General features: G+C 37.1%; 1 protein-coding gene across 1 annotated transcript in view; it reads right to left on the reverse strand.

The window, feature by feature from the left end:
- Positions 1-21792, reverse strand: part of ANKS1B (ankyrin repeat and sterile alpha motif domain containing 1B) — a 626390-nt gene that overhangs the window by 406887 nt on the left and 197711 nt on the right. The window contains exon 5 of the mRNA XM_017887238.1: positions 1941-2016. Coding sequence (XP_017742727.1) covers positions 1941-2016 — 76 coding nt within the window. The remainder of the gene's footprint in view (positions 1-1940; positions 2017-21792) is intronic.

Consider the following 21792-nt stretch of genomic DNA (forward strand, 5'->3'; position numbering starts at 1 on the left):
CTCTCAAATAGCGGGGACTACAGGTGCCCACCACCACGCCCAACTAATTTTATTTATTTATTTATTTTGTATTTTAGTAGAGACAGGGTTTCACTGTGTTAGCCAGGATGGTCTCGATCTCCTGACCTCGTGATCTGCCCGCCTTGGCCTCCCAAAGTGCTGGGATTACAGGCGTGAGCCACCGAGCCCAGCCAACCCTATGATATCTTTGGGTTATAACTACTTAACTCAATAGCACACTATCACACTGAAAATGTTATTGATTTAGAATGTGAATTCCTAAAGTATAATGGTCATGTGATTTATATTCTCTGTATAATACGGTAAAATATTTAGTAGATTATAATCATGTACCATGTAAGTAACATAAGAACAGTCTTAGAACACTTGAATATTCACAGAGTTGAAAAGGATGATTATTCTGAACTGTTGTCCACATAGAATTTATTCAAATACAAGGTCAAATACTCCATGATATCTTTTTTTTTTTTTTTTTTTTTTGAGACGGAGTCTTGCTCTGCCGCCCAGGCTGGAGTGCAGTGGCCGGATCTCAGCTCACTGCAAGCTCCGCCTCCCGGGTTCACGCCATTCTCCTGCCTCAGCCTCCCGAGCAGCTGGGACTACAGGCGCCCGCCACCTCGCCCGGCTAGTTTTTTGTATTTTTTAGTAGAGACGGGGTTTCACCCTGTTAGCCAGGATGGTCTCGATCTCCTGACCTCATGATCCGCCCGTCTCGGCCTCCCAAAGTGCTGGGATTACAGGCTTGAGCCACCGCGCCCGGCCCTCCATGATATTTATTTATTCTAGATTGTATTTGTCAGTCACATTCATCATCCACCTGATGAGCAAACTTATTGAAGCATGTAACTAAAACACCTGTTATTACTTTAGTTGTGGAAATATATATTGTATGAAAGAACTTATTTTAACATAGCAAATACCTTTCACCGCCCTAAAAATTTTATGAATTTTCCAAACACATAATTGCGAAAAAAAAAAAGCCAGTTTACAGGATCTGGTCCCAAATGTTAGTCCATTGTAAGATTATTAAATACATGTTTAAATTTGCATAGGAATGGGTGAGCAGCACATATTAATATTTAGGTGGTTTCCTCAAATCATTTGTTGTAACACCACACTGCATGACAAAGTTAAATATAAATGAAACTTTAACTTTGTTAAATTGTGTACAAATACAATCACAATACAATAGTCTGCCAATGTTTTTCATTTTATTTTTTAGAGGAAAATAAACACACTATATTCCATAACATGAAAAATTTCCATCAGTTGTTTACAAGCATGAATTTGTACCCATGCCTTTTGATCTTTAAAACAAATCTGACCTCAATTCTAGTTTTATTTCATTTCAATCAGAAAGTACATATGAAAATAAATAAGCCAACTTTATTGTTCCTTCAAAACACTCCCTTTGAAAGGTTCCCTTTAAAATAAATTTCTGTAGCCTACTAACAATAGCTACTCAGTTAACGAACTAACTAGGATAATTTACCTTAAGGAGAGGGAGCTCAAATCTCTGTTTACTGTAGTTCACAATAAAAAACATAGAAAAACTAGTATGTTCTTCAATAAACCAAACAATTGTGACAATTTCTCAAGGCTCAATTCGTCTCTCTTACAGAAGGCAGAAATCTCCTTTTTCTTTTGGTAGTTTATCTCTAAAGTACTTAAATGCATAAAATTGTAATAACTAAGAGGTTTGTACTTAAAACATCTATTGCATAAAGGAAGTTGCACATTGATATCAATGTTATCTAAATACTGAAGCTCAGTTCTACATAATATGAATACGTATCTGCATTTTAGAGTAAAGGCAAGAGGGTGATTTGTGAAGAAAATCGTGTTATTTTCCTTTGTCTATTCCCAAAATAGAAATGGTATCTGGCAGGATAAGCTCCATGCAGAATCACAATAGTTACCTGTTTCTAACAGAACTCGTACAACATCCACCTTTCCAAACAAAGCTGCTTCATGAAGTGCACTCCCCTTTTCTGTCTGGAAAAAAAAAGTAAGAAAAAAGAAAGCACGGTTGTATTTGGAGTGCTTACAGGTTTAAAAAAAATGCTCACATTTTATATATTCATACATATTTTCTGTAATCTCAGCCCTCCCTAACAGAAAGGTAACATGGAATAAAGAAGAGATTCTAAAAGAAAAATCCATTGTCTTGGGGATTATAAAACACCTCTGCTTCTAAATAGAAATTTGGGCCAGGTGCAGTGGCTCACGTCTGTAATCCCAACACTTTGGGAGGCTGAGGCAGATGGATCACCTCAGGTCAGGAGTTCGAGACCAGCCTGGCCAACATGGCAAAACCCCGTCTTCTCTACTAAAAATACAAAAATTAGCCACGCGTGGTGGTACATGCCTGTAATCCCAGCTACTCAGGAGGCTGAGGCAGGAGAATTGCTTGAACTCAGGAAGCAGAGATTACAGTGAGCCAAGATCATGCCACTGCACTCCAACCTGGGTCACAGAGTGAGACTCCATCTCAAAAATAAATAAATAAATAGCCATTTGACTTTGTTACGTTAGTATGTCACCTTCTCTTAGCTTTAACTCTCCTTAAGTATAAAATAAGAGAAGTAATGCCTACCTCACAAGGCTTTTGTGACTATGCAAGAAGCTCATTTCATCAGCATGCATTTATTAAACACCAATTATAGGCCAAGAGTAGCTGAAGGATATTCTGAGGTATGGAAATATCATCCTGGCCCTCATATATTCACATTCTATTTGAAGAGACAGATGTATAAACACAGATGCTCCCTGACTTCCAAAAGGGTTACCTCCTTCCTGATAAAGCCACCATAAATTGAGTATCCAATAAGTTGAAAATGCATTTAGGCCAGGTGCAGTGGCTCATGCCTGTAATCCAGCACTCTGGGAGGCCAAGGTGGGTGGATCACCTGAAGCCAGGAGTTCAGGACCAGTCTGACTAACATGGTAAAACCTCACCTCTACTAAAAATACAAAAAAATTAGCCAGGCATGGTGGCAGGCACCTGTAATCCCAGCTACTCGGGAGGCTGAGACAGGGGAATTGCTTGAACCAGGAAGGTGGAGGTTGCAGTAAGCTGAGATCGCACCACTGCACTCCAGCCTGGGTGACAAAGTGAGAATCCAAAACACACTTAACCTACCAAACATCATAGCCCAGACTAGCCTACTTTAAATATGCTCAGAACACTTACATTAACCTAGAGTTGGGCAAAATCATTTAACACAAAGCCTATTTTATGATAAAGCATTGACTATCTCATATACCATGTATCGCTAGCCTGGGAAAAACATCAAGATTCAAAATTTGAAGCATATCAAAATTGCAACAGTTTCACACCATTTTAAAGCTGAGAAATTGTTAAATTAAATCATTGTAAGTTGGGGGGTGTCTGTAAACATTTATGATAAATGAAATCTAAACAATTTAATGTAGCCATAAAAAAGAATAAAATCCTGTCATTCACAGCAACATGGATGGGCCTGGAGAATATTATGTTAAGTGAAATAAGTCAGGCACTGAAAGATAAATACCACATGTTCTCACATATGTGTGAGCTAAAAATGTTGGGCCCATAGAAGAAGAGAGTAATATTATGGTTATGAGAGGCTGGGCAGGGGATCAGGGAGAGAAGGATAGGGTGAATGACTACAAAATTACAGCTATATAGGAGGAAGAAGTCCTAGTATTATTTAGTAGGGTGATGATAGTTAATGATAATTGATTATATATTTTCAATTACTGGAAGAGAGAATTTTTGAATGTTCCCAACACAAAGAAATGGCAAATGTTTGAAGTGATAGATATGCTAATTACCCTGTCATTACATACTATAGTTCATGTATTGAAATATCACTCTGTACCCCTAAATATGTAAAATTATTACATGCAACTAAAAGTAAAATTAAAAAGCAAAAAAAAAAATTTAATGTGGCTTAAGAAACCCAGATGATCTTTTCTCCCTGCTTTCCTCTCCATCCCATCCTTTGCCCATCACAACCCTCTTCTAAACCTCATACCCTATGCTCCAGGCATACTGAACTCTTCCATAATCATTTCATATTGCTTTCTTCCACAGGGAGTCTCAAAGGCTGGTCTCTCTGCCTGGCAGGATCTAACTCCTAGCACTCTTAATCTAGCCATATAGTTATGCCACTAGTTAATTTTCAGCATGAATAAGAATCACCTGCTGAGATAGTTTAAAAACACATTTCTGGGCCCCATCCCCAGAGTTTCTGATTCAGTAGCCTGAGATTAGGCCCTAGAATTTCCATTTCTAACAAATTCCCCTGTGATTCTGTAGGTCTAAACAGTATGCTTTCAGAACCATGAACATGTACTGCACCTCGAATCTTAGCTTAAAATAATTGCATTTATAAAGACATCCCTGGCCCCTGAAGTTTAGTGTTTTTCCTAGATGTTCCACATCAATCTATATTTTCCTTATCACAGCACTCATAATACCACATTACAATTTTATGTAATTGTCTAGTTCCCATAATAAACTGTAAATTCAGTGGAAATGTAGGCCACATCTATTTTTTCACCATTGTATCCCCAATGCCTAGCAAAGTACTTTGAAAATATAGATGTTTAGGAATTCTTTTGAGGGCAAAAAGTGGAGGGAGGGAAGAACGCAGGATGAAAAACTAGGACATTTTGTGAGTAGTGCAGGATGAGATTGATTCTGCCTTGAGGAAGCTCAAGGAAGATTCCAAAGATGATGCTTTTTCAGCTACACAAATGTTAGTTGTCTCTTTTTTTTTTTCATTCTTTTCTTCTTCTCTCAAGAATCTAACAAGTATCAGTAGGTCGTGTGTGTGTGTGTGTGTGTGTGTGTGCGCGCGCGCGTGTTTTCAATTGAGTAGTATCAAGGTAGCAATTTTGTCACTCTATAGTAAATGTGATCTCTAATGTGGGATTCTAATCTCAACCTGAAATAGAAATATCACTATAAAATAACATACAATGTAAAAACTCTTTTTTTTTTTTTTTTTTTTTTTTTTGAGATGGAGGTCTTGCTCTGTCGCCCCAGGGCTGGAAGTGCTGTGGCATGATCTCGGCTCACTGCAACCTCCATCTCCCGGGTGCAAGTGATCCTCCTGCCTCAGGTTCCAAAGTAGCTTAGATTACGGCATGCACCACCATGCCCAGCTAATTTTTATATGTTTAGTAGAGATGGGGTTTCACCATGTTGACCAGGCTGGTCTTGAACTCCTGACCTCAAATGATCCACCCACGTCAGCCTCCGAAAGTGCTGGGCTCACAGGCATGAGCCACTGCGCCTGACCAAAGCTCTTTAATAAAAGTCTATTATATAATTAACCCAATCTAAAGTAGATAAGTACATTATTAAGGAGGTTTGAGGAACACTGAATATCACTGTGATCTGAATGTACTTCAAGATGGAATGATTGGAATGCACTTGAATTATAATCTGACTGGCATATGTAGATACTGAAAAAATGGAAACAAAAAAATAATCTTTAAATATACAGCACAATTTTGAAGGAAATGAAAAACTGGAAACTGATTCGTCTCTTAAGAAAATATTTCAATGTGGGGCTTGAACATTTTATTTTTTCCCTTCCTTAAAAATACTTCCTGAAATAATCTAATTTTGCTCATTCTCATGCTGTTTTTCAACCAGGCTTCTGATTACTACTTTGATTCCCTTACACTTTTCACAAAATTTTGGACTTGATTTCAGAAAAATCCTTCCTGATATAGCATGCTTCAGTTCATTCTGAAAACAAACTGAAGAATATTTTAATTCAGGATAGTGAGGGGAAAGAAATAGAATTCCCCACAGCCTCAGCGAAAGGGGACAGAAAGTATGAACACCAGGGGTTAGCTTTGGAACAGGTATTTGTTCCAGAGAATCTGTCAACCCATGCTAGGCTAGGGCCTGGACTTTAACCAGCCACTCAAGGTGCGAGTGGCAGTGGGGCAGAAGACAGTCTGAAGTCTAAGCAAGCTGCAAGCTTAGATGAGGGACCCCTGCAAAACTCTAAAACCTCTAAAGAACAACATCCTCAGTGAAAATTAAAACAACAACAACAACACATTGCACAGAAGGGGAAAGGATGTCTAGGTCTTAGTTGTAGATAGAGTGAAAAAAGTAAATCCCCCTAAGAATGTCTAACCACAATTCTATACTTATATGGTAAGTTTAAGGCAAAACTGTACAATTTCTGTGAACTCCAGATCCTCATCCAAAATGCAGAATCAAGTGGTCCTGGGTTTCTAATAATACAGGCAGATATAAATGTTTAGAAAAAAGCAGATATAAATCCCCTCTGTAAAAGTACACCTTCAACTCAGGCCTCCAAATATTGCAGCAGATGAAGCTCTAAGAAATACAAATTCAAAATTATAAATTACTGAATGTGAAAGGAAACATCCCACCATGAACAAGAATTAGTAAATAAAAATACAAAAGAATAAAACTCACAAAAATTTCACATATTGAAATGGTCAGCTATAGAATATAATACATATGTGATAAATAAGATGAAAGAACTAGAAAAGAATAATTATCAAAATTGACCAGAGGTGAAAACGAACCAAATAGCATTCTAGAAATAGAAAATATAATATTTAAAATCAATGGCTTAATAACATATAAGATATCTACTGAAAGGGTATTGAACTGGATGATAGTTTTTTTAAGTACATAATTGATAGGGTTTGGCTATGTCCCCACCCAAACCTCATCTTGAATTTTAGTTCCCATAATCTCCATGTGTCATGAAAGGGACCTGGTGGGAGGTAATTTACTCCTGGAGGCAGTTACCCTCATGCTGTTCTCATGACAGTGAGTGAGTTTTCACAAGATCTAATGGTTTTATAAGGGGCTTTTCCCTCTTTAGCTCAGCACTTCCTCTTGCCTGCCACCACTCAAGATGTGACTTTGCTCCTCCTTCACCTTCCACCATGATTGTGAAGCTTCCCCAGCCACGTGGAACTGTAAGTCAATTAAACCTCTTTCCTTTATAAATTATAACCTCAGGTATGTCTTTATTAGGAGACATACTAATAGGAGACTTAATTAGGAGAACAGACTAATACAATAATGCAATAAAAAGAATAAGAGATGAAGGACAGAGCAAAACTGCAGAATATAAGCCTACACCATTTGTCTTCCCCACTGGAACACCGAATATTAACAACTATCTGCACACAGAAAAGCACTGTCACAAGAACCAAAAGTCAGGTGAACAATCATAGTATCTGGTTTTAACTTCCTACTGCTGAAACAGACACTGAGGAGGGCAGAAGAGAAAGTCTTCAATCACGGGCGCCGCCCTCTTTCCATTCCATGGCAGTGGCCATGCTGCAGATAGAAAATCTGTGCATTTTAGGAAGGGAGAGGGCAGTGACTGAGGAACTTTACATTGAACTCAGTGCTGCTTTGTAAGAGTGGAAAATAAAGCTGTGTGGGGTTCAGCCAGAGCCCACACATTGAGGGGGCATTTGGATCAGCCCCAGCTAGAAGGGAATCACCCATCCCAGAGGTTGGAATGTCAGTCTCTCAACAAGCCTCACCACTACACTGTAGGCTGAAGTGCTCTGGGATCCTCAGTAAACTTGAAAGGCAGTCTAGGACACAAGCACTGCAATTCCTAGGCAAATCCTAGTGCGAGGCTGGGCTTAGAGCCAGTAGACAAGATTGGCACGTGACCTAGGGAGACACCAGCAGATAGGGCTAAGGAAGTGCCTATGCCATCCCTCCACCAACCCCAGGCAGTGCAGTTCACAACAACAAAAGTAACTTCTCCCTTCTATTTAAGGAGAGGAGAGTGAAGAGTAAAGAGGACTTTGTCTTACATCTTAGATACCAGCTCAGCCATAGTAGGACAGGACACTGGGCAGAGTTGTGAAGCCCTAACTCCTGGACATTTCTAGATGTACGTTGGGCCAAAAGGGAACTCACTGCCTTGGAGGAAATAACCCAGTCCTGGCAGGATTCATCATCTGCTGACTAAAGAGCTCTTGGAGCCTAAATAATCAGCAGCAATAACCAGGGAGTATACCATGGGCCTTATGGTCTGAGAAATGCTGGCTTCAAGGGTCATCCAGCACAGTCCCAGCTGTGGTGGCTAAGGTGAACAACTTCTGTTTGAAAACAGCAGAGGGAAAAGTAAAGGGGTCTTTGCCTTGCACCTAAGGTACCACTTTGGCCATAGTAGGAAAAAACAAGCAGGCATATGGAGTCTCTGAGTCCAGGCCTAGGCTCTTGGACAACATTTCTGATTCTGTACTGGACCAGAGAGGAGCCTACTACCCTATAGGGTGAGTCTGAGACCTCGCAGCACTCATCATAAGCTGATGAAAGAGCCCTTGGGCTTTAAGTAAACACTGGCAGTGACCTAGAAGAACCCTCGTGGACCAAAAGTGGTGGTAGTCACAGGGAGAGGCTCCTGTGCCTGTGGAAAAGGGAAGAAAGAGTAAGAAGGACTTTGTAATGCAGTGTGAGTGTCAACTTAGCTGCAGTAAATTAGAACATAAGGTAAACTGCTAAGGTTTTTGACTCTAATCCTTGGCTTCCAGACAGCTACTCTGGACATGTCCAGGGTCTGGGGGAACTCACTGCCCTGAAGATAAGGATACAGTGCCAAGCTGGCTTCAGGTCTGACCCAATGCAATGCTAGTGTTGGTTTCCAAAGGGGTGTTTGCATCACCACACCCCCAGGTACAGGTGGCTCAGCACAGAAAGAGAGACTCTATTTCTTTGGGAGAAAGGAGAAAGAAGAGTATCTGCCTGGTAATACATAGAATTCTTCCAGATCTTATCCAATACCACCAAGGCAGTACCTCTATGAGTCTGCAAAAACCACAATGTTAGTGGGTTTGAGGCCCAATTCCCTTCAAATGCCTGGAAAGTCTTCCTAAGAAGGACAGATACAAACAAGCCCAGACTGTGAAGACTACAGTTAATATCTAACTCTTCAATGCACAAATACTGATGAATATCTACAAGCATCAAGACCATTCAAGAAAACATGACCTCACCAAATGAACTGCATAAGGCACCCGGGACAAGTCCTGGAGAAAAAACAGATATATGATATTTCAGACAGAGAGTTTAAAATAGCTGTTTTGAGGAAACTCAAAGAAATTCAAGATAACACAGAGAAGGAATTCAGAATTCTATCAGACAAATTTAACAAAGAGAATGAAATAATTTAAAAGAATCAAGCAAAAATTCTAGAGTTGAAAATTGCAATTGATGTAATGAAGAATGCATTAGAGTCTCTTAAGAGCAGAATCAGTCCAGAAGAAAAAATTAATGAGCTTGAAGACAGGTATTTGAAAACATACTCAGAGTCTATGGCCAGACCACCCTGAACGCGCCCAATCTCATCTGAAAATGAGAATCTGAGAAGAGATTCTCTCTTCTCAAAAGAGAGAAAATAAAAAAAGAGAAGAGAAAATTTTAAAAAGAATACAAAGCAATGAAATCTGCTTTCAAGATCTAGAAAACAATCTCAAAGGGGCAAATCTAAAAGTTACCGGCCTTAAAGAGGAGGTTGAGAAAGAGTTAGGGGTATAAGGTTTATTCAAAGGGATAATATTGGAGAACTTCCCAAACCTAAAGAAAGGTATTAACATTCAAGGACAAGAAGGTTATAGAGCACCAAGCAGATTTAAACCAAAGAAGACAACTTCAAGGCATTTAAGAATCAAACTCCCAAAGGTCAAAGATAAATAAATAATCCTAAAAGCAGTAAGAGAAAATAAACAAATAACATACAATGGAGCTCCAATATATCTGGCATCAAACTTTTCAATGGAAATCTTACAGGTCAGGAGAGTGGCATGACATATTTAAAGTGCTGAAAGAAGAAAACTTTTACCCTAAAATGGTATATCTGGCAAAAATATCCTTCAAGCATGAAAGAGAAATAAAGACCTTCCCAGACGAGCAAAATCTGAGGGATTTCATCAACACCAGAGCTGTCTTACAAGAAATGCTAAAGGGAGTTCTTCGATATGAAAGAAAAGGATGTTAATAAGCAATAAGAAATCATTTGAAGGTGCAAAACTCACTGGTAATAGGCCACAGAAAACCCAGAATAACACTGTAATAATGGTTTGAAAACTACTTTTATCTTAAGTAGAAACATTAAACAATGAACCAAAAATTAATAATGACTACAACAAATTTTCAAGACACAGAGAATGAAATAAGACAAAAGAGAAACAACAAAAGTTAAAAGTTGGGTGACAAAGTTAAAGTGTATAGTTTTATTAGTTTTCTTTTCTGTGTTTGTTTGTTAGTTTATACAATCAGTGTTGTCATCAGTTTAAAGTAATGGGCTATAAGGCAGCATTTGCAAGCCTCATGGTAGCTTCAAATAAAAAAAATACAATGGGTACACAAAAAAATTAAAAAGCATGAAATTAAAGCCTACTGCCAGAGAAAATCACCTTCACTAAAAGGAAGATAGGAAGAAAGGAAAGAAGGAAGAACAGACTGCCAAGAAAAGAGAGAGAGAAAAATAACAAAATGACAGGAGTAAGTCCTTACTTATCAACGATAACATTAAATGTATATGGAGTAAACTCTCCAATCAAAAGACATAGAGTGGCTGAATAGATGAAAAAACAAAACCCAGTGATCTGATGCCCACAGGAAGTACTTGTTACCTGTAAAGATACACACAGATTAAAAATAAATGGATGTAAAAAGATACTCCATGTCAACAGAAACCAAAAAATTGCAGGAGTAGCTATACGTATATTAGGCAAAATAGATTTTAAGACAAAAATTGTAGGAAAAGACAAAGAAGGTCATTATATAAAGACAAAGGGGTCAGTTCAGCAAGAGGATATTACAATTGTAAATATGTATGCACCAAACACTGGAGTACCCACATATATAAAGCAAATATTATTAGTGCTAAAGAGAAAGATAGACCTACATACAATAATAGCCAGAGACTTCAATTCCCCACTTTCAGCATTGGATAGATTTTCCAGACAGAAAATCAGCAAATAAACATTGGCCTTAATCTGCACTTTAGAAAAAATAGAACATTTTATCTGATGGCTGCAAAATATACATTCTTCTCCTCAGCACATGGATCATTCTCAAGGACAGACTATGTGTTAGGTCACAAAACAAATTTTTAAACATTTTTTAAAAATGAAAAAATATCAAGCATCATCCCTGACCACAGTGGAATAAAACTATAAATCAATAACAAGAGAAATTTTGGAAACTATATGAACAGATGAAAATTAAACAATATGCTCCTGAATAAGTGGGTCAATGAAGAAATTAGAAAGAAAATTTTTAAATTCCTTGAAATAGTATCATGGAAACACAGCATACCAAAACCTATGGGATACGGCAAAAGTAGTACTAAGAGGAAACTTTATAGCCATCGGTGCCTACATCAAAAGGAAGAAAACTTCAAATAATCTAATGATGCATCTTAAAGAATTTAAAAAGCAAGAGTAAGCTGAATGCAAAATTAAGAGAAGAAAGGAAATAATAAGGATCAGAGTAGACATAAATGAATTTGAAATGATTTAAAAAAAAGACAACAGATCAATGAAACAAAAAGTTGTTGTTTTGAAAAGAACAACACAATTGACAACCTTTAGCCAGACTAAGACAAGAGAGAAGACCCAAATAAATGAAATCAGAAATGAAAAAGGAGACATTACAACTAATATCACAGAAATTCAAAGGATCCATAAGTGGCTGATATGAACAACTATATACCAACAAACTGAAAAATCTAGAAGAAATGGATAAATTCCGAGATACATACAACCTACTAAAATTGAACCATTAAGAATTCCAAAGCCTGAACAGACCAATAACAAGTAACAAGATCGAAGCCATAATAAAAAGTCTCCCAGTAAAGAAAACTGCAGGACAGATGGCTTCGCTGATGAATTCTACCAAACATTTAAAACACTAATACCAATCCTACACAAATTATTCTGAAAAACAGAGGAAGATGGAATACTTACAAACCCATTCTGTAAGACCAGTATTAATCTGATACTAAACCCAAAGACACATCAAAAAAAGAAAACTATAGACCAGTATCTCTAATTGCTATTGATGTAAAAATCCTCAACAAAACACAAGCAAACCAAATTCAACAACAAAGTAGGATTTATCCCTGTGATGCAAGGATGGTTCAACATATGCAAATCAATCAATGTGATACTCTGTATCAACAGAATGAAGGACAAAAAACATGATCATTTCAACTAACACTGAAAACATATTTGATGAAGTCCAACATCCCTTCCTAATTAAAAAAAAAAATACTCAAAACACCTCAATGTAATAAAAGCCATATATGACAGACTCACGGCTAGTGTCATACTGAATGGGGGAAAACCAAAAGCCTTTCCTCTAAGATCTGGAATACAACAAGAATGCCCACTTTCACCACTGTTACTCAAAATAGAACTGGAAATCCTAGCTAGAGCAATTAAACAAGAGAAAGACATAAAGGGCATCCAAATTGGAAAGGAAGAAGTCAAATTATCCTTGTTTGCAGATAATACAATCTTATATTTTCAAAACCTAAAGACTCCACTGAAAACTATTAGAACTGATAAACAAATGTAGCAACGTTGCAGGATACAAAATTAACATACAAAAATCAGCAGCATTTCTATATGCCAACAGTAAACAATGTGAAAAAGAAAATTTTAAAAATCCCATTTACAGTAGCCACACATAAAACTAAACACCTAGGAATTAATCAAAGAAGTGAAAAATCTCTACAATGAAAACTGTAAAATACTGATGAAAGAGATTGAAGAGGACACCAAAAATGGAAAGATATTCCATGTTCACGAACTGGAAGAATCAATATTGTTAAAATGTCCAAACTAACCAAAGCAATCTACAGATTCAATGCAATACCTATCAAAATACCAATGACATTTTTCACAGAAATGGAAAAACAATCCCAATATTTATACAGAATCACCAAAGACCCAGAATAGTCAAAGCAAACCTGAGCAAAAAGAATAAAACTGAAGGAATAATATTACGTGACTTCAAATTATACTACAGAGCTATAGTAACTAAATCAGAATGGTACTGGCATAAAATCAGACACATAGACCAATGGAACAAAATAGAAAACCTAGAAAAAAATCCACACACCTACAGTGAACTCATTTTTGACAAAAGAGCCAAGAACATACACTGGTAAAAAGACAGTCTCAATAAATGGTGCTGATAAAACTGAATATCCATATGCAGAACAATGAAACTAGACTCCTATCTCTCACAATATACAAAACTCAAATCAAAATGGATTAAAGATTTAAATTTAAGACTTCAAACTCTGAAACTACCACAGAAAACTTTGAGAAAATCTCCAGGATATTGGTCTCAGCAAAGATTTCTTGAGTAATACTCCACAAGCACAAACAACCAAAGTAAAAATGGACAAATGGGATCATATCAAGTTAAAAAGTTTCTGCACAGCAAAAGAAACAATCAACAAAGTGAAGAGACAACCCACAGAATGGGAGAAAATATTTGCAAACTACTCATCTGACAAGGGATTAGTAACCAGAATATATAAGGAACAAAAAAACTTTATAGGAAAACATCTAGTAATCCAATTGAAATACTGGCAAAACATTTGAATAGATATTTCTCAAAAGAAGACACACAAACGGCAAACAGCTATATGAGAAGGTGCTCAGCATCACTGATCATCACAGAAATGCAAATTAAAACTACAATGAAATGTCACCTCACCCTGGTTAAAATGGCTTTTATCCAAATGTTAAGCAATAACAAATGCTGGCGAGGATATGAAAACAAGGGAATCCTCATATACTGTAGGTGGGAATGTAAATTAGTACAACCACTATGAAGAACAGTTTGGAGGTTCCTCAAGAAACTAAAATAGAGCTACCAAATGATCCAGCAATCCCACTGCTGGATATCTACCCCAAAGAAAGGAAATCAGTATTTTGAAGAGATATTTACAATCTCATGTTTGTTGTGGCACTTTTCACAATAGCCAAGATTTGGAAGCAATCTAAGTGTCCATCAACAGAAGAAAGGACAAAGAAAATATGGTACATACACACACACACACACACACACACACACACACACACACACACATTTCCTGGAGACTATACAGCCACACAAAAAGAATAAGATTCTGTCATTTGCAACAACATGGATGGAACTGGAGATCATTACATTAAGTGAAATAAGCCAGGCTCAGACACACAAATACCACATGTTCTCAGTTGTTTGTGGGATTTAAAATCAAAACAGTTGAACTCATAGAGATAAAGAAGGATGGTTACCAGAGGCTAGGAAGGGTAGTGGGGGCACAGAGGTTAGAGGGAGGTGGGAATGGTTAAACGGTACAAAAAATAGAAAGAATGAATAAGACCTAGTATTTGATAGCACACAGGGGCACTATGATCAATAATTATTCAACTGTACATTTAATAATAAAATTGTTTGTAACACAAAAGATAAATGCTTGAGAGGACAGATACTCAATTTCCCATGATGTGATTATTGTGCATTGCATATGCATACCAAAATATCTCATGTACCCCATAAATATACACACCTACTATGTACCCACAAAAATTTTACATTTAAAACTTTTTAAATGGTTACAGAAACAACTAAGCAAAGAAGGTAAAAAAGAAATATGAGATAGAAAATATGAAAGACAGAATAAAATAAGAGGATTCTACATATGTCTAATCAGAGTTTTAGAAGAAGAAGATAGAGGTAAATAATAGTCAGTGGCTAAGAACTTTACATAATTGATAAGACACTAAGCTCCAGGACCAGCAAGAAAGATAAATGAAAAGAATACATCCTGGATATATCACAGTAAAACTACAAAACTACTAAGATAATAATTTTAAAACACCCTGAGAGAAAAAATGCCTAAAAAGAAATAATAATTATATCAATAGCTGACTTCTCAACAAAAATATAGTCAGAAGAAAGTATAATGCCTTCATGTGACAAGAGAAAAAAAACCATCAACCTAGCATTCTACATTCAGCCAAACTACCTTCTAAGAATGAGAGTAAAATAAAACATTTTCAGACAGACTAAAATAAATGGTTACTTAAGACTCTTACTGAAAGAACTTCTATAGGATATAATTCAGAAAAGGAACTGAGATGCAAGAAGTAATGATAAATAAAGAGAACAGTTAATATGAGGCTAAATCTAAACAAATAGTTAAAAATATAGTAGTGTCTACTTTCGGCACTGATTCGGTTTCCCAGGTACTTTGATAAAGGATGATGCACACTGTAGACACTGAAAGGGTCCTACCTTATATACAGGGAATATATTCCAAGCATTCCAGTGGATGTCTAAGACCAAGGATAGTGCTGAACCCGAATGCCATCCATCAGAATTCATTTCTGTTCATGTCTTCCATCAACAAATTTAAGGCCTTCTCCATCTAAACTAAGCACTTACCGTGCACTATAGCTGTAACTTCTGCAGTTTGAGGCACAACAGCAAAACTAGTTCAAATTTCTTTTTCTTTCTTCTCAAGTTCAGATAGAGGATTCATTCTTACCATAGATCTTAGCAACCTCTGCGTACAAGTTTTTCTTTTCTTTAGTAGGTCAAGAACTTTCACCTTTTCACTTAGAGGAAGCACTTCACAGCTTCTCTTTGGAATATTCAAATTGTCAGCATCACTACTCTTGTGCTTTGGGGCCATTATTAAGTAAAATATGGGTGACTTGAACCCAAGCAGTGCAACACCAGAACAGTCGATCTGATAATCAAGAGGGCTACCAATAGGCGAGTAGTGTCTACAGCACAGAGATGCTGGACAAAGGGATGATTCATGTCCCAGGCAGGACAAAGTACGATGGTGAGAGGTTTCATCATGCTACTCAGAATAACATGCAATTTAAAACGTATAAGTTGTTTATTTCTATAATTTTCCATTTAATGTTTTCAGACCGTGGTTGACTGCAAGCATCTGAAACTACAGAAAACTAAACCTCAGATAAAGGTTGGATGGGTGGCAGGGGGTGGGGGGAACTATTATATTCTAGACAATGAAAATACATAATCTCCACCATAAATCAACAAATCTCTTTCTGCAAAAAGCAGATGTAGCAAACCTGGGTTTCAGTGGCAGCTTGGTTTTTAATAGCTTGGGAAAATCACTATCTCTGAAAATTCATATATCCTATGAGAAAATATTAAAAGCCTAACAGATATATCCATGTTGTGTGGGAAAATTAAAATAAAATACAAATTTTAAAACCTAATACAGTTATTAGGAAGGTTAAATAAGATAAACATACAACAAATAAGATTTTTTAAGTGTTTTATTAAACTATAAAGTAATGACAAGTATTATCAATAATATTTCTATTAAAAAAGCAATTAGAAAACCTATTTTAAAAGTAACCTCAATTATGTTAATATTAATTACATACATGTATATCCTTTACATTATTCCAAGATAAAATGCTATGTTAAGTAGAACTAATGTTTTCATACAATAAGAAGACACAGAATTCTTCAATAAAAATAGAAAAGGTTAGTAGATGATAAACATATGTTTAGCCTGTAAAAATGAATCCGTTTTTACAAATTCAAGGTTGTTGTAATTAGCTTCTTTGGTAAGAGAACATAAGAACTGTCAAATGGAATGGATTGGTCTCATAAGTCTAAGGTAAACAGTGGTACCAAGAACTATTTATTGCTATCACAACGTTGTCACATAGTGTACAGAATTTAAATATGTCAAACCCATGGACTTTTCAAAATGTAGATTAATTATGTAATAATTTCCTTCTTTTCATCAGAGATTAGAAAAATTTAAGAATATTTTGCCAAGGTGTAAAGTAAGATTAAAAAAAAAAAGTGCTCTGTGGCTTATTACACCCTAGACAGAGTCCGTGTCTAATTGTCTAATATTCTCACTAAAATGAGCACTATTCTGTACATCCCAGCATTCTGCCCCAAATCTACAACCCATAACCGGCCAGACCTTGAAAAATTCTATTCTTGTGAAGTATTTAGTCCAAAACATTTTATAAGAAAGTAGAAAGTCTACAAAAAAACAACATTCAATTACGTGAACCCATCGGCTCCCATCCCTGGAGATTTCAGTCCTGCTTTTCCTACAGATTGAAATTCTCCATTTTATTTAAAGTAATCATTTTAAACAAACAAAATTTCCAAAATAGATAATCATGCAGTTTATAACAGAGTGACATTTCAAAACTTATCCAGTAACCACAAATAAAGCACTCATAACATCTCAGCACCTTTTAGGGGGGAATAAAAGACAAACTTCTGAACACAGTGATGAAAACAGCTGTGCAAAAAGCACTGCAATGATATATATGTTAACATCAATAACTGAATTGTTGATGAAAGCAAAAGAAATTCTCTCATTGATTAGAAACATCTATTAAAGTCAAGCCTTGGTAGCACCAAAGCTGAGTAAAACAAGTCACAGGAAAAAGGGAGAGAAGATGACGTTCATGTTTACAGCCCTAGGTTTCAGTTTCCCTTCTTTTTGGCGTTATATATTTCTGTGACTTCCATGGAAGCTCAGTTGTGCATTTAAAGGGATGTTTGTTATATTTTATCCAAAATTTAGGTTTTAAAGTCGTTTTTAGGTTGTTTTAAAGTCGTTTTTAGGTTATCTATTCTACCAGAGTGCCAAAACAGCAGATGGAAAAGGGAGGCAAAGATGTCAGAGCTTAGCTGCACTGGTTCCCCCTTCCAAATTTAGCACTCCAACCATAATCCTCCTGAAGCCTGCAAAGGAGAATGACGAGATAAAGGAAGACAGATTCTTGATTAAAGGAGAAAATAAAGATAACACTGACGATAAGCAATAAAGCAATAAAGATTGTGGTAACGATCAGTAGAGAAAATAGCACAGATAGCATAAAACTGTGAGAAGCAAGACCCACAACTACTGTGACAACTGGTGAATACAGATAACCTTACTGGAGATGAAGAAAAAACAACTAGAATGGCATTTAACTCAGAAGTAAAATTCCCTAGTACCCTGTTTGGTATTTAGCCATGTGGGCACCTCTTGGAATTAAAAAATATATATATCTTAAAAGATAACAACTCAACTTAGCATTTGTCAACAAACATGATGTCTGAACAAGTTGGAAGGCAGCAGTTCTTTTGCATTAGCTAGACCATATCTAGAGGAGTAGGTTCAACTGTGGGTATCTAACTTTTAGGACCAATGACAGAATACAATGTGTCCAGAGAAGAAAGTGCCAAAGAATAAAGGACCCAGAAAAACATGGTGTCAAGAATAAAGGTCATAAGGATGTTTAAACTGGGAGGAAAATGGCATGAGAGAAATAGGGCGTGTCTTCAAATAATTCAGAATACCATTGTTCCTATTCAAAAGAAGAAACCTCCCTCTATTAAACTGGGGACTTCAAGTCTTGGTCTTTACTCATTCTCTCTTCCTTCACTTCATATCAAAGGAAGCATCCTTCTCTTCATTAACACTAATTCTCCACTTGTGCTCTTTATTCTACCACTTTCTGCTTCTTCTTCAATTCTGATCATCCCTGCCTCTTGCATCTTCAAGGCAATCTTTCTCCATAAACATACACACCGTTCTACTATTTAAAAACACAACAAACAACCAAAGAAACTTCCTGTGAACCTGCTTTCACTTCAAGCTTCTATCCCCTATCTTACTTTTCTTTATTCCACACTTTATGAAGAGTCATCTTCCCTCTTTTAGGCACAATTTTTGCCTAGTTTTGTTACTGCTATATCCTCTGGCACATAGTAGGCACTCAATAAATATATGATAAATGAATTGATTACATGAAATTGTGCTGTCTTGGCATTCCTCTCATAACTGCTTCTTTACAGACCTCTTTTTCCGGAAACTCCCTGAATATTCTTTAATCAGCCTCTTCTCTCTCCCTACATTCTGTTTCTTGTAAGCCCTTCTATCTCATGGCTTCATCTCTTACTCCTCTGATGCTAGCCTCTTAGAAAGTTAGCCCCATTTAAGGAGCACATCCAAAGAGAGACCTCTCTGACCCTTCCGTTTCAATCACAACACCCAATTTGTTTCCATTATAGCACTCACTGCAATTTGTCATTTTTATGTGGTTGATGTGCTTATTTTCTGTCATCCCTACTAGTCTATAACTCCATGAGAGCAGGAAACAAATTTTCTTCCTCCTGGAGCATAGTGCCTTGTAGCATGGCATGAGAAGGCAGGAGGGGCTAGGGTATCCTGATAGAGAAGCCAGGGTTCAGTTAAAAGTGAAAGAAAGGGAGTTGCTTAGGTAGTGAGTAAGATAAGTAAAGAAAGGCCTCCCTACTAAGGTGACATTGGAGAAGACACCTGAGGAAAGTAGGGGGAAGAAAGTCATAACGGTTAGTAAGGCAGAAGCCTGGAGGTAGGAGTGTACATAATGTGTCCCAACAAGAACAACAAGGTCACTGTGGATGAAACTAAGTGAAGAAGGGCAAAGAAGAGAAGGTGGTAGCTTTAGAGAGACAGTGAAACTAAGTAATATAAAACCCTATCAGACACTATAAGGACTCTGGCTTTTGCTCTGAGTGAAATGGAAAACCAATAGAAGTGTTTTTGAGTAGGAAAATGAAATTACCTGACTGAATGGGATCACTTCTGGCTGTTTGGCTGAAAATAGACTGAAGGGAGTATGTTATGGACTGAATATCTGTGTACCCCAAAACTCACATGCTAAGGCCCTAACCTCCAGTGTGATTGTATTTGGATATATGGCCTTTCTGGAAGTAGTTAAGGTTAAATCAGGTCATAAGGATGTGGCCCTAATCCAATGGAACTGGTGTCCTTATAAGAGAAAGAGGAAACATCAGAGAACTCTCTCTCCATTCATGCACAGAAGAAAGGCCATGTGAGGATGTAACAAGAAGGCAGCCATCTAACAAGCCAGGAAGAGAGCCCTCGCTCAGGAACTGAATTGGCCGGAACTTGATCTTGGACTTTCTAGCCTCCAGAACTGTGAGAAAATAAATTTCCGTTGCTTAAGCCACTCAGTCTATAATATTTTGCTGTGGCAACCAAAGCAGACAATACAGAAGCCAAAAAAAAGGAGGAAAACTATCAGGAGGCAAGAGATGATTAGGTCTTGGACTATGGTGTTAATCTTGAAGATAACGTAAAGTAGTGAAATTCTGGATACAGTTTGAGCACAGAACCAGTAGGATTTGCTGAAGAACTGAATATAAAATCTGAAAGAAACTGTAAAATTCTGGGTCAAACAACTAGAAAGATGGCACTGCCTTTTGACAAAATGGGAAAGACCAGGTGATATGCAAATTTTTGAAGAAAGGGGTACAGTTGCTACATTTTCAGCTTTGGAAATGCTGAGTTTGAGAAGCCTATTAGTCATCTGATAGATACGTCCATTAGGTAATTACATACACAAATTGAGAGTTAGGGTGGAGTCTGAGATGAAGAAATAGACTTGGTAATTATCAGATAAAGATGATATTGGAACCCAAGAGATTGGATGAGGTCAATGAGGAAGTAGGTATAGACAGAGAAGAAAAGATGTTTGAGTACTAAGCCCTGGAACACTCTGATGCTTAGAAAGCAAGAAGATGAGGGCAGTTGACTATGGAATAGGGACATGATAGATTACATTATTGGCCTCTCCTTTTATATGCTCTTTGCCATATGACTTTGCAGTTCTCTCCACTTATATAAGTTGAGTATATTTCTCTACCTCTTTATTTGAGGCTTGGTTTTGCTACCTGATTTAGCCAATGGATGGTAACCAACATGATGCAAGCAGAGGCCCAAACTGTGCTTGCATGGTTGAGTTTACTCTCTTGTGCACAGTCAATGCCCCCCTGCCTAGTCCCAGGAGGAAGATAATAGACACGTGGAGCAGAGATCCCCAGGCTAACTTAAAGCATCAAACATACTTCCCCCAGTTTCTTCAAGAAGTCACCAGTGAACTAAATGAAAACAAAAAGACAGTGGTATCTCAGAGGTCAAAAGAAAACGGTGGTTCAAAGAAGAGACAGATACTGACTTTGTCAGTGCTGATGATGAATCAAGTAAGAGGAGAAGCAGGAATCGACTGTTGGATCTAAAAGTATGTCAGTCATTAGACAACTTGACAAAGGCAAAAAACAAGGACTTTTAAAAGAGTGAGGGAGCTAGAGTGGCTTCAAGAGAGAATGGAGGAAATGAATTGGGAACAATGAGTAAAAACAAGCCTTTCCAAATACATTGCTATAAAGGGGTCAGAGAAAGGGGATGGTAAGGAGAAGGAAATGTGAGATCAAGAGAGTTTTTAAAAGATGAGAAATACTATATCTTTGCATCCTTATGGAAATAGTACAGTTGAGAAAGAACAAAGTTATGGTATTAAAGACAGAAAATATTTGTCAGAGTTCCCAAGTAGACAAGAAAGGATAGGATCCAATGAACAAGTAGAGAGGAATTAGCCATAGATACAAACCTAAAAGATTCATTTAAAGCACCAGGAAGGAAAGTAGACACAGGTACGCTGGCAGATGTGCTGGTGGAAATTTGTGATTGCTTGTGGTTTCCTCAGTGAAATAAAAGCAGTATCATGATCAGAGAGGGATGATAGAGAAGGAGGTGTTGAAGTTTTGGAAGACAGATGTCGTGAAATTATCATCTAGGGAAATCAGAGAGTAAATGGATTATAATGGATAATTCTTGCTTATGTACATATCTTATTTCTGGTGCCACTATAAGCCTTTGAGAGCAAAAA

Source organism: Rhinopithecus bieti, unplaced genomic scaffold (assembly GCF_001698545.2).
Source record: "Rhinopithecus bieti isolate Rb0 unplaced genomic scaffold, ASM169854v2 scaffold_15133, whole genome shotgun sequence".
Taxonomy (NCBI): domain Eukaryota; kingdom Metazoa; phylum Chordata; class Mammalia; order Primates; family Cercopithecidae; genus Rhinopithecus; species Rhinopithecus bieti.